General features: G+C 43.8%; 1 protein-coding gene across 1 annotated transcript; it reads right to left on the bottom strand.

Annotated features, from left to right (window-relative positions):
* Positions 1-398: 398 nt before the first annotated feature.
* Positions 399-8,954, bottom strand: sp4 (sp4 transcription factor). The gene is made up of 7 exons (XM_062436608.1): positions 8,729-8,954; positions 8,361-8,431; positions 7,028-7,366; positions 5,663-6,905; positions 5,102-5,291; positions 4,076-4,275; positions 399-3,680 (listed from the first exon to the last, which is right to left on the bottom strand). Exons 1-7 carry the CDS (start codon positions 8,733-8,735, stop codon positions 3,421-3,423), a joined length of 2,310 nt encoding a protein of 769 aa, XP_062292592.1. The 5' UTR covers positions 8,736-8,954; the 3' UTR covers positions 399-3,420.
* Between the last annotated feature and the right edge of the window lie 1,608 nt (positions 8,955-10,562).

Here is a 10,562-nt window from a genome sequence, read left to right on the forward strand (position 1 = left end):
GAAGCGGTAATTGTTTCCCCAAGAGTGCAGATACTCCATCATCACTGCTGTCATAACACAGCCAAGCAATTACCAAGCAATACAGGGCTGGAGGAGTTATAGTAACTGTGTGTGTGTGTGTGTGTGTGTGTGTTGACGTCAGAGTGTAGCACGTGTAGAGATCAAAGATCATTAGGGGCTCTTTTGTGTTTCTCTGTGATTGCATTTTCTATCAGGCTTTAGTGCTCGTCGATATCTTCGATCGACAGGAGAGGAGCATGATGCTGGAATGAAAGTGAGGCTCACTCTGTTTTCTGTCTTCATGACATGCTGTTACAGAGGTGAGACTGTAATATCTTATCTACAAGTAGCTTCTTAAAACACACAAATACCAGAGCATCAGAAGGAAAGTTGACAGTTTTAAATCACTTTATTCTCAAGTGTTATGCAGGCAAAGCATCTTTTCTTCTTGAAGTTGGCCTTTTTTTAAATTTTTTTTTTTATTGACATAACACGTTTGTACAAACCAGTTTTAAAAATATCAATAAACTGGAGCCTTTGAGGCTAACCTGGCAAAAACCCATTATCAAATGTCATGGAGACAAACAAACATCTTTTAGAAAAAGATTTACAAATGAGATGTCACTACAAAATATCAAAGAAAAAAAAGTTGGCTGTCACACAAAATATTACCAAAAACATCTAAATTTGTTTGGTATCAACCTTTTTCAACTTTAAACAATTTTAACTTTTTTTTTGCTTGCTTCTTGTTTTATTTATTATCTCCAAAAAAAAGAACACATTATGGCGCAAAGAGAAGAAGAAAAAGAAATTGAACAGCAATGGCCAGACGTAGAAAAAGAAAACAGAAGCACAGAGTAAAGAAGAGAGAAGCAGCACTACGGCAAAGAACTGAAACATGCTGTACACAACCTCAGAATCAACGCACACAAATACAAGTCCAGCAAAAGGCAAATATTACAAATCAAGGAAAATAAATTAGCTTTACACAGTGGGGTTCCTGTGTGTTAACATACTGGGAGGGGACTTTTTTTTCTATAAAATAAAAATATTTTTAAATTTTAAAATAATGTACGCACTGAACTAACACAGAGCAACACCACCAGAAAACATCTCATATCCACACAGCTAAATAGCCCGACCCACTCCCACCCACAGCTTTTACCACCCTGTCTCTTTAACCCACTTTACCTCTCTATGCTGTGGTCTGCTCTCTATTCACCCCCTAATATTACAAGAGAGCTGCCCTCTGTCTCCACCCACCTCCCTCTGTAGTTCCCTCTGTACAACAGCTTGTGTTAAGGCAATTGTGGTACATCGGGTCACATAGCAGGTTAGAGGCGGGGTGGAGAGGGTTCATCACCAGAGCACAGAAATCAAAAAGCAAACATCGGTGACCGTGCTGCTATCTGACCAAACCATCGTTATACCTACCAGATACCATCTGATGGAAATCAAACAAACTCAAATAACAAACTCGCATCCAATAGACTGCAGGGAATTAACAAACAAACTGCAGCTGTGTTGAAATCACTCTGAGGTTTTTGCAAAGTTAAGGGTTTGTTCAGACAACAGCACTGCTTTCAGATGTTTTCCCCCCAATCTTGGAGCGAACTGGCTTGTTTTTATTAACCGAAAACTTCCCCTGACAATGTAAACATGGTTTCACTAGGATTGTCATTATAGTATTGCTTTCACCACACGAACAAAGTTGTAGAAAGCTAGATTGTTTTTCTCTATAGAAACCGTCTTTTTTTTTTCTAGTGGCCACTGCGCCTCAATAGGAATGCATTATTTATAAATCTTTTTATATGTGCTTTTTGTCTACTCCTCTCTCTGTTTTTTTTTTCTTTTTTTTTTTTCTAAAGAATTATCCCCTCTCTTCTTCAATAACAGTTTATCCGTTGACTGGTCACAAAAGGATCAACACCTGAATCTGATCCGAAGACTAAACCTGAACCATGAATAAAACTCAAATTAAGTAGATCCTCTTCACGACAGCATGGGAATATAAATGTACACTCACTCAAACAGTTCACATATTTGCATAGAGACAGAGCGCAATGCGTTATAATCTTAAAACTATGCCCACCGGAGGGAAAAACAAACAGTGCCATAGTATGCAACTAAGGGGTGAAATGTTAACTTAAGTGCCTGTAGCTAGCTAAAAACATTAGATTTCAGCATGTCAAAGCATTACTTTAGCACCCTATGTCTACCAGAGAGGAAACAGTAGTTTATAGCATATACTGAAACCCATTACTTTGTATATGCTATAATGTTATACCTAAATGCAAGGGCTGACATCACATCCACAGTAGAGAGCACAACTGTATAACAAACTCCATCATATAACAGGCTGGCATGACACTTCTCACAGCTGATATGGCCACTACAGTTTTTAAACAAACCAGAGAAATTTGATGCACAGACATGCAATCATTTCCCATGTGGGCTCTTTATCCAGCTAGCACGTCAGCTGAATGCAGGTTAGCTATTCTGTGGTTTAAATGTCTATTACAAACACTGCATATCTTTCAATTAAACAGCTGTTCTGTTTTTAATATCATGTGTGTTCTCTGTGACTAGCAGCCTGTCCAGGTATATGTGTGAAGTTTTTGAGCTGCAGGCTGTCTGTGCAGCTTAGGTCAGGTCTGTCTCTACCACTGCACGGCACACAGCCCTGTAACATTATCCGCTTTTGTCTTCTTAAGGGTTCAGTTTTTCGGTTAGGTAGCTTATAAAAACTTAGCTATGGGCTCTTTACCCTGCTGTTTGTGCATCCCACCACACAGCAGCTTTTAGCCATTGGTGACAAGGAGGCACCTTCACTCAATACAAAGTCAGCAGAGAGCGATGAATTGTTTTCCCCTTCGGGTTGAGTAGGACTTAATTGCATTCTGTCTCTATACACAAACACACACACACCATCCCAACATTACCTCTGCTCTATCACTGCTCTGCAACAGTCCTGTACCATGATTGACCCTCAGCTCTGTCGGACAGGTATGAAACAGGAACACAACGTTGTGCATAGAGATAGATTGATTCTGTTGCGATTAGAAAAATGTCTCTCGATATTGGATGGTTTGAGATTCAGCAGGTCCCCCTGTCTTGTGCTAATCTAGAAACTACTTACATTCCTTTCCCCACTGCGCATGGAATTATTATAGATTCATTTATAAATGCCAAACTAATCTTTCACACGCTTAGACTACATTTTAGTTATTATATGTGTTAGTTCTTTTTAGATTGTGATGTTTATATTTTTAGGTTTCTGTTCATTGCATGATCTCGACTCTTGAGTCCCTTTTCATGAGAGAACAACATTTTTAAAATTATGGAATATTAAAAAGAAAATAATAAGCAGCCACCCATACAGTCCCTGCAAAGACCTCCAAAAAAACAGGAAGCCGTTGCCTATTCAAACTCCTCCTCTTCCTCCAGGTGATTAGAGGTGGTGGGCGTGGCAGGGTCAGAGTCACGTGAGAGGGTTGCCACAGCAACAATTTGAGGAGAAGCGCCCAGGCCTTCGGCGGCATCTTCCTCCATGTCTTCAGTGGTGATGATTGCCACCGCTGCTCCGCCCTTCTTGTTCTGGTGGGTCTTGATGTGCTTGGAGAGGTGGTCGCTGCGCATGAAGCGCTTGGAGCATTCAGGACACTCGAAACGCTTCTCTCCTATAGGGAAGGAGACAGAAAATGACCCAAAGAAGAAGAGAGCCACAAGTAGTCATGATGACTTTGAAATAAACCACAGGAGGTGTTCTATATTTTTGTTATTGTTACTCAAGATGGGTTAGGGTTAGGGTCTTAAAAAATAGGTCCCAAATATATATACGTTATATATACAGTGTAATACTGTAATAAATACTTCTTCTTTCTGAATAATTTCCAGCTGGGCACTATAGTTTTTAGCAAAGAGGGAAAAAGTGCACCGATGTGTTTTTAATAATTCTTGGACAACAATGGACTTCAATGGCATAGATTAATACACTATATGAGATCTTAACCTACGCTGAAAATACAGGGTGACCTACATCACCAGTCTACATCCGTGTATGTGTTTTTCCTACCTGTGTGTGTTCTCCGGTGTCTCTGCAGCTCGTCGCTCCGGGTGAACCTCTTGCCGCAAAAGATCCAGTTACACACAAACGGCCTCTCCCCGGTGTGCCAGCGCAGGTGGGCCCGCAGGTGCGACGTCTTGCCATACACCTTCCCGCAGCCTTCCATGTGGCAGATGTGCTGCTTTTTCTTTGTGGGGTCCCCGCTGTTCCTACAACACACACTTGTGTCAGGTGTGTGTGTGTGTGTGTGTAGTAAATGTTTTCAGCACACAATGCACTGTGTCCAGAAGTTTTATTTTTTTGAAGCTATATTTTAGGCATCACAGTCTTTGATAAAAAGTATTATAAACAGAAAATTGTTGGTGACCATAATTCATTTACACAGAAAGAAAGTTTTGCTAAATAATTGTGGATTTGCACACTAAAAAACAAAACAGATTCACTGATAATTCTAACAAAACTGAATATATTTTAAGTGAAGTGCTGAGTGGTAGGATGTCTAAATTTAGGCACAAGCTGCACTGTTTTCTGTCCATCTGTCAAACCAGTTGTCCCATGATGACATGACAGTCATCGATAATTATGGGATAATCATACAGTTTATAAATCATGAACCTCAACACACATAGCTGTAAATCCACGTGGAACAAATAAAGTCAAATTAATTACTCACTGTTACAGAGCTGCTCTGGGGTCAAATTAGTACTGTAGGTGGGTTAAGCGAGAAAAGACTCCAGTATAAAATCACAGAAACCTTTTGATGTCCAAAAGCCATTTTTCTTGTGAATTACTGAGTAATGCACTATATTTAAATATTTCTGCATCAAGTTGTTGCTTAGTGCATAATTTAACTAAATCGATTATGCATGTTAAAATTGATAAGTAATTTGTCTAGAAATATATTTTAATTCAATTTTAAATTATAATATTTCGATTATCTCAAGAACCTGTTGTTTTTTAAATGATAAGATGTTTAACCACAATTTCTCCTACTGCATCTGTGCATGTTGCTCTGTGTTTCTAATGTATTCATACCTTCCTTCTCCATCCCTGCAGTTCGGACAAGAGCAGGCGACACGACGAAGCCTCTTGCTGGGCTGTCCCTCCAGGTCTGAAGAACTCTGAACGGATCCCAGCTGGTCTGGGCTCATTGCTGAACCCGATGCCACGTTGCCCACAGTGACCGTCACAGGAGCTTTGACCCCATCCTGACCCTGTGGTTGACCTGAAAGGTGATTGAAAAAGCCAAAATCTGTTACCTTTTCAAAAACAAGAGTTGTATATAGAGAAAGCTGAAAGAGCAACATACAAAACAGCCTTGAGCACAGTGTCAGAGACATAATTTGACTGAGCCAGCAAGACATCCTGGTACAGTTAAATACTAAATGATAAATGTACGTAGTTGCGTGTCACACAGTACTAGATTGTAAGGCTGGTACAGGAAAATCATACGAGCTTAATGTTCTCAAAATAAACTAATAATTTACACATTGCCAAACCACACTGCCTTAACCACATTGTTGTTTCTATTAATGAAGGGTTCAGTAACGGATGAGTCACTACAAATTCACACAGCTGCTGTTAGTGTGCTCTTACCCTGTAGACCAGTAATGGTGAGGGGCACACCCTGCACCTGAACCCCGGTGCTGCCCAGCCCTGCAATGCTGACCGTCTGTACCCCAGACCCCGGGTTGATCTGAGCTGCACTCAGCGTTAGGGGAGCTCCACTTAAGGAGACCAGCCCTCCACTCCCCACTGTTGTCCCACCGGCCATAGGGGCCAGTGTCAACTGCTGTGGCATGGCTGTCCCCAGGCCGCCCTGCAGGGAGACTCCACCGGGCAGCTGCAGTGTCTGCCAGGTGATCTGCCCAGAAGGAGACAGAGTCGGGGTGCGAATAAGGACCTGGGCTGGGTTTTGGAAGGCCTGGATGGGCTGCAGGGTTTGTCCTGGGGCAAGCTGGAGGGTCTGAATGTGCTGAGGTTGCTGCTGGCCCTGAGCATGACCCTGACTCTGAGACTGTGGCTGCAGCTGGATCTGCTGCACCAACTGGTGCCCCACCTGGCCCACGATCACCTGCTGAATTGTTCCTGCTGTATCTGTCTGGTTCTGCAGCCCATTGGCCTGGTTCTGGCTTTGTGAGTCTGCCTCACTGGTCTGTATTTGGGTGTCAGCTGTTCCACTCTCAGATCCAGCAGAAACCACTTGTGTCCCATCAGATACGCTGTCACCTTCGGCTACTGCCATTGTCGATCCAGTTGATACTGCAGCAGGAGCCGCCCCGGACACTGCTGTTGTTACCAGCTGGTTGCCATTGGCAACAGAGAACGTGCCATCTGCGGATTGGATAAGCTGCACGGCCCCGCCCCCTCCAACATTATTGATCACAGGCAAAGCCAGGGTCATGCCACCGAGGTTTATGGGTACCGTGGTCATAACAGGAGTCTGGGAGCTCTGTAGAGTCTGCAGCTGCAGTGGGAAAGACTGGGCAGGGCGGATCTGTAACGGAACCGTCTGATTGGCTGTACTTGTCAGGATGGTCTGTTGGTTGGCTGGCTGGAGAATGGCCTGGGTCTGGCCTGGACTCTGGGTCTGGATGAGCTGAACATGCTCCTGTAGAGCCCCAATGGAGGCTGTCTGAGCTGGGCTGATATGGATCTGCTGTCCATCTGCAGTCTGCAGGTGAGGGATGACCTGATACTGGACCCCGCCCCCAGCATTGGGCAGGTTCTGAACCTGGATTATTTGGAACTGCTGCTGCTGCTGATGCTGCTGATGCTGATGCTGATGCTGCTGATGCTGATTAGCTGCACTGCTGTTGATCCCACCAATTGCTTTCACCTGCCCAACAAGAAAAGAGCAGTGTTACAGTTAGCGGAGAAACACTGACGGACAATACCAACAACAAACTAAACAAAAACAAAACATTGGCTCAAACCCACTGCCTCCCACACTTCCTTCACCTTGCGTCCGCCAGGTGAGCTGTCATTAGCCAAGGTGGTGGCCACCGTCACAGCAACAGGCTGATTGGTGTTCTCCTTGGCCATAGTAGGCCCTGCTGTAATGATCTGCCAACCGTTCCCCGTGAACTGAGCTGGGACCAGTTCCAGCTGCTGGGGTACCAGGGCCTGGCCCCCAGCTGTGTCCACCACTATCTGACCCTGGAGCTGACCGGCCTGCAGCTGGATCTGCCCAGCCTGGACCTGGATCTGCTGGGCCTGGGCCCCTTCCACTCCCCCCTGCCCTCCGATCTTACTGCAGGTGGCCGCTAGCAGAGCCAACGGAGAGGGCTGAGAGGAATCCTGGAGGAGACGGGGTAGGACAGGGGTTTTAGGAGGGATGGAAGGGAGGGACAGAAAGAAAGAGAGAGAGATGGTTAAAATGTAGTGACGAAGAAAGGAGGGGAAGGAGTTACAGAAACACACATAGGGAGCTCATATACACACACACAAACAAGAAAGTACAACATGTAAGTAAACAAAGCTAAAGGGAGAGGATAGGCAGGTATTATTATGCACAAACTCTCACCCATACCTACATATAAGAGGAACAACTTGAAACAAGGAAGAGAAAAAGAGCAATGGGTGGGGGAAAAAGATGGTGTAGAGAGACAGAAACACAAAAAGCTGAGAGAAAGAGAGAGAGCTGTCAGTGGAAGTGGGCGGTATTACAGGAAGCGAGTGGGTGGGCGTGTGAGAACCACATTTCTCTTTTCTCAGAACACTGGAGGAAAATGCCGCCTTCTCTCTCTCCTCCCTTTCAAAGGAACTAGGTCGCAAGCAAATTTTTAATGCTATACACCTCTCAACACTGCATGGAAACAGCCTAGATGTTGTAACAAATACAGTAGCATGAAAAATAACATAGCAGCATCGCTTGTCATACACATTTAACAACAAAAGATACACTCAAGAATAACTGCCTGGCAGAAAATATTCTCCAACATATATACATCCTATGAAAAACAGTTGAAAATAGAAGTTCAAGTGCTGCAGAACCACATACCAATGCTGCAGGTCTTTAGGATAAACCCATAGGCTGAATTAAATCATTTTGACCTTAATTCAAACAGACAATTCAAAGTACAGTGGTTGAAATGTGACAACCGTGTAAACCTATTCATGAGGCTCTGGGCTGGCTCTCAGCAGGGCTTCACAGAAGCAGGAAGTGGAATTCACCAGAGAAACGCCCCCAGAGGTGTCTGGCTGGCTGGCTGGGAGGGAGGGGAGTACATTTTTGGCCTCCAGGCAAAGCAAAAAGTAATGAACTATAATGAACTCTTATTTATTTTAGTACCTGTGATCCAGAGCTCTTCCCCTTTTTAGATGCTTTCCCTCCTTCTGATCCAGATGATTCCTTCTTCGAGTCTGTGAAAAAGAGAACAACATGTCAAGAATATTTCCCTGATATAATATCATCATCACATGTGAGTACTTCTGAGTAGTGCAAAGTCCCAGGATAAGGCACAGTCATGTAGGAACAGAGAGGCGTGAATAAAAAAAATGTGGCAGATATAGCAAAAACAAAGGTGATCAATAAAGGCAGAGAAGAAAACCAGTAACCTCATCATCAATATCAAAGAGGCTTGGAGCCTCCTATCTGTCAGACGGAGGGAGAGAGTGGGAAAAGAGGGGTGGAGACGGAGAGGGGGGGAGTGTACCTACCACTCATAACGCATTAATATACTAAGAGGGAGAGGGTGTAGTTCACGGTGGAAGGCCGGCCGGGTACAGAGGCGGAGGACGGCCTATATGTTCGGCGCTGGGCCGTGGCGGATCTGCCCGTTTCACGAAACCACCCACCGGCCAGGAAGGGCGGTGCCAAGCGCAGGCACAATCAAGCAGCCCCAAATAACGGAAATAACTGAGAACACAGTGACCGTCCCCGGCCCGTCGGCCCCCTCGCAGCCCCGTCGTACGTCTCTTTTACCGGATAGACAGTCCATAAACGAGCAAATTAGCGCTTGTCAGAGTGATATCCAGAGAGAAGTTGGCGGTGTGTGACCGTAGAGGCCCACCCACTTCCATTTAAGCATCAGGACAACACCCTCTTCTCTGCTCTGCCTGTCGCCGCCGTTTCTCTTGCTGTACGACGCGGGGACACCTCGTCGCCGTCCGTCGTGCACCGAAAACAAACCGTCACCAGTGTTTGTATTTTACGCCTATTTCCCTTTTTTTTCGTGCACAATTGATTTTTTTTAAAGGGGAGATACGGGGAGATAGCTGTGGCTTTTGTGGGCGGACGCGCTCCTCCCACATATTCAGATTGGACGACGGGACTCGGCGTGCGAGGGTCGAGATGGGAGTTGTATTTTGGTGAGGCCTCGCCTTCTCGAACTGGATTGGGCAACTGGGACTACGTTTCCCATGATGCTCCGGTGCTGTCGGTCGGGGTGGAGCGGCGGCTGTTGGTAGTCATGTTGGTGTGAGAGCGAGAGGGAAGGGCGGTGACTTCTGTGTTGTTGGGGGTTGGGCGAACGGGAAAGGGAGGTGTGTGTGTGTGTGTGTGTGTGTGTGTGTGTGTGTGTGTGTGTGTGTGTGTGTGTGTGTGTGTGTGTGTGTGTGTGTGTGTGTGTGTGTGTGTGTGTGTGTGTGTCCTCTCTCGTCTGCACACTGGTGTCACAGGATAAGAGTCATAGTTAAAAAAAGGAAATAAAAAGAGTTAACAGAACCATAGTGTAATTGAGTAAAATAACGGAGATCAGTTAGAAACTATGTAACTATAATGCTACTTAATAATTTAAAAAAAGCCTTGCCTCAAATATATTTTCCTTATCAGTTCCCATTGCACTAATATCTTAAGTTTGAAGCTTATATGATATAAAACAGGACAATAGTCTGTTGAGGACTGTCAGGGAAGTCACACTTATGATTAGGCTATTAGCTATTGCCAATTAACTGCCAATGATTTTGATGATTTTATTTATGTTTATTTATCATGAACAAATGCCAAATATTTGCTAGTGTTAGCCTCCTAAATGTAAAGACTTGCTGCCTCTTTTGTGTTTTATGTCAATGTAAATTATTTTGAATTCTTCTCTCTTTTGAACTAATAACACAAAAAAATTAATTTGAAGTCATCAGAACAGGAAAATAGTTTTGGGATATGGAGTAGAGCTGAAACATTTATTTAATTAATCAAGCTGAAGAACAGAAAATTAAACAGCTCCAATTTCGATAGTTGATTAATCATCTAAGTAATTTGTTAATGATAATAGTTAATTGGAAAAATAATGAAAAGATTAATTGAAAACTGGATAGCTGTAGGCTAGTTTCCAGTGGTTCCTGACACATTAACCTGTCCTAAGTTTCACAGATAATTACATATCTAAAATTCAGATTTTGTTGGTTTGTTGGAAATATAAAATTTACCCCGACAAAAATAAAATTTGCCTATAAAAATACAGCAGCAGAGAAAATGACTGAGTCAAAGCATTTGTTGTATTATCAGCAGTCACACAGCGAAGTTTCTTGCATGTGTATCCGTCTGGAACAAAGG

Source organism: Scomber scombrus, chromosome 16, assembly GCF_963691925.1.
Source record: "Scomber scombrus chromosome 16, fScoSco1.1, whole genome shotgun sequence".
In the NCBI taxonomy this organism is placed as follows: domain Eukaryota; kingdom Metazoa; phylum Chordata; class Actinopteri; order Scombriformes; family Scombridae; genus Scomber; species Scomber scombrus.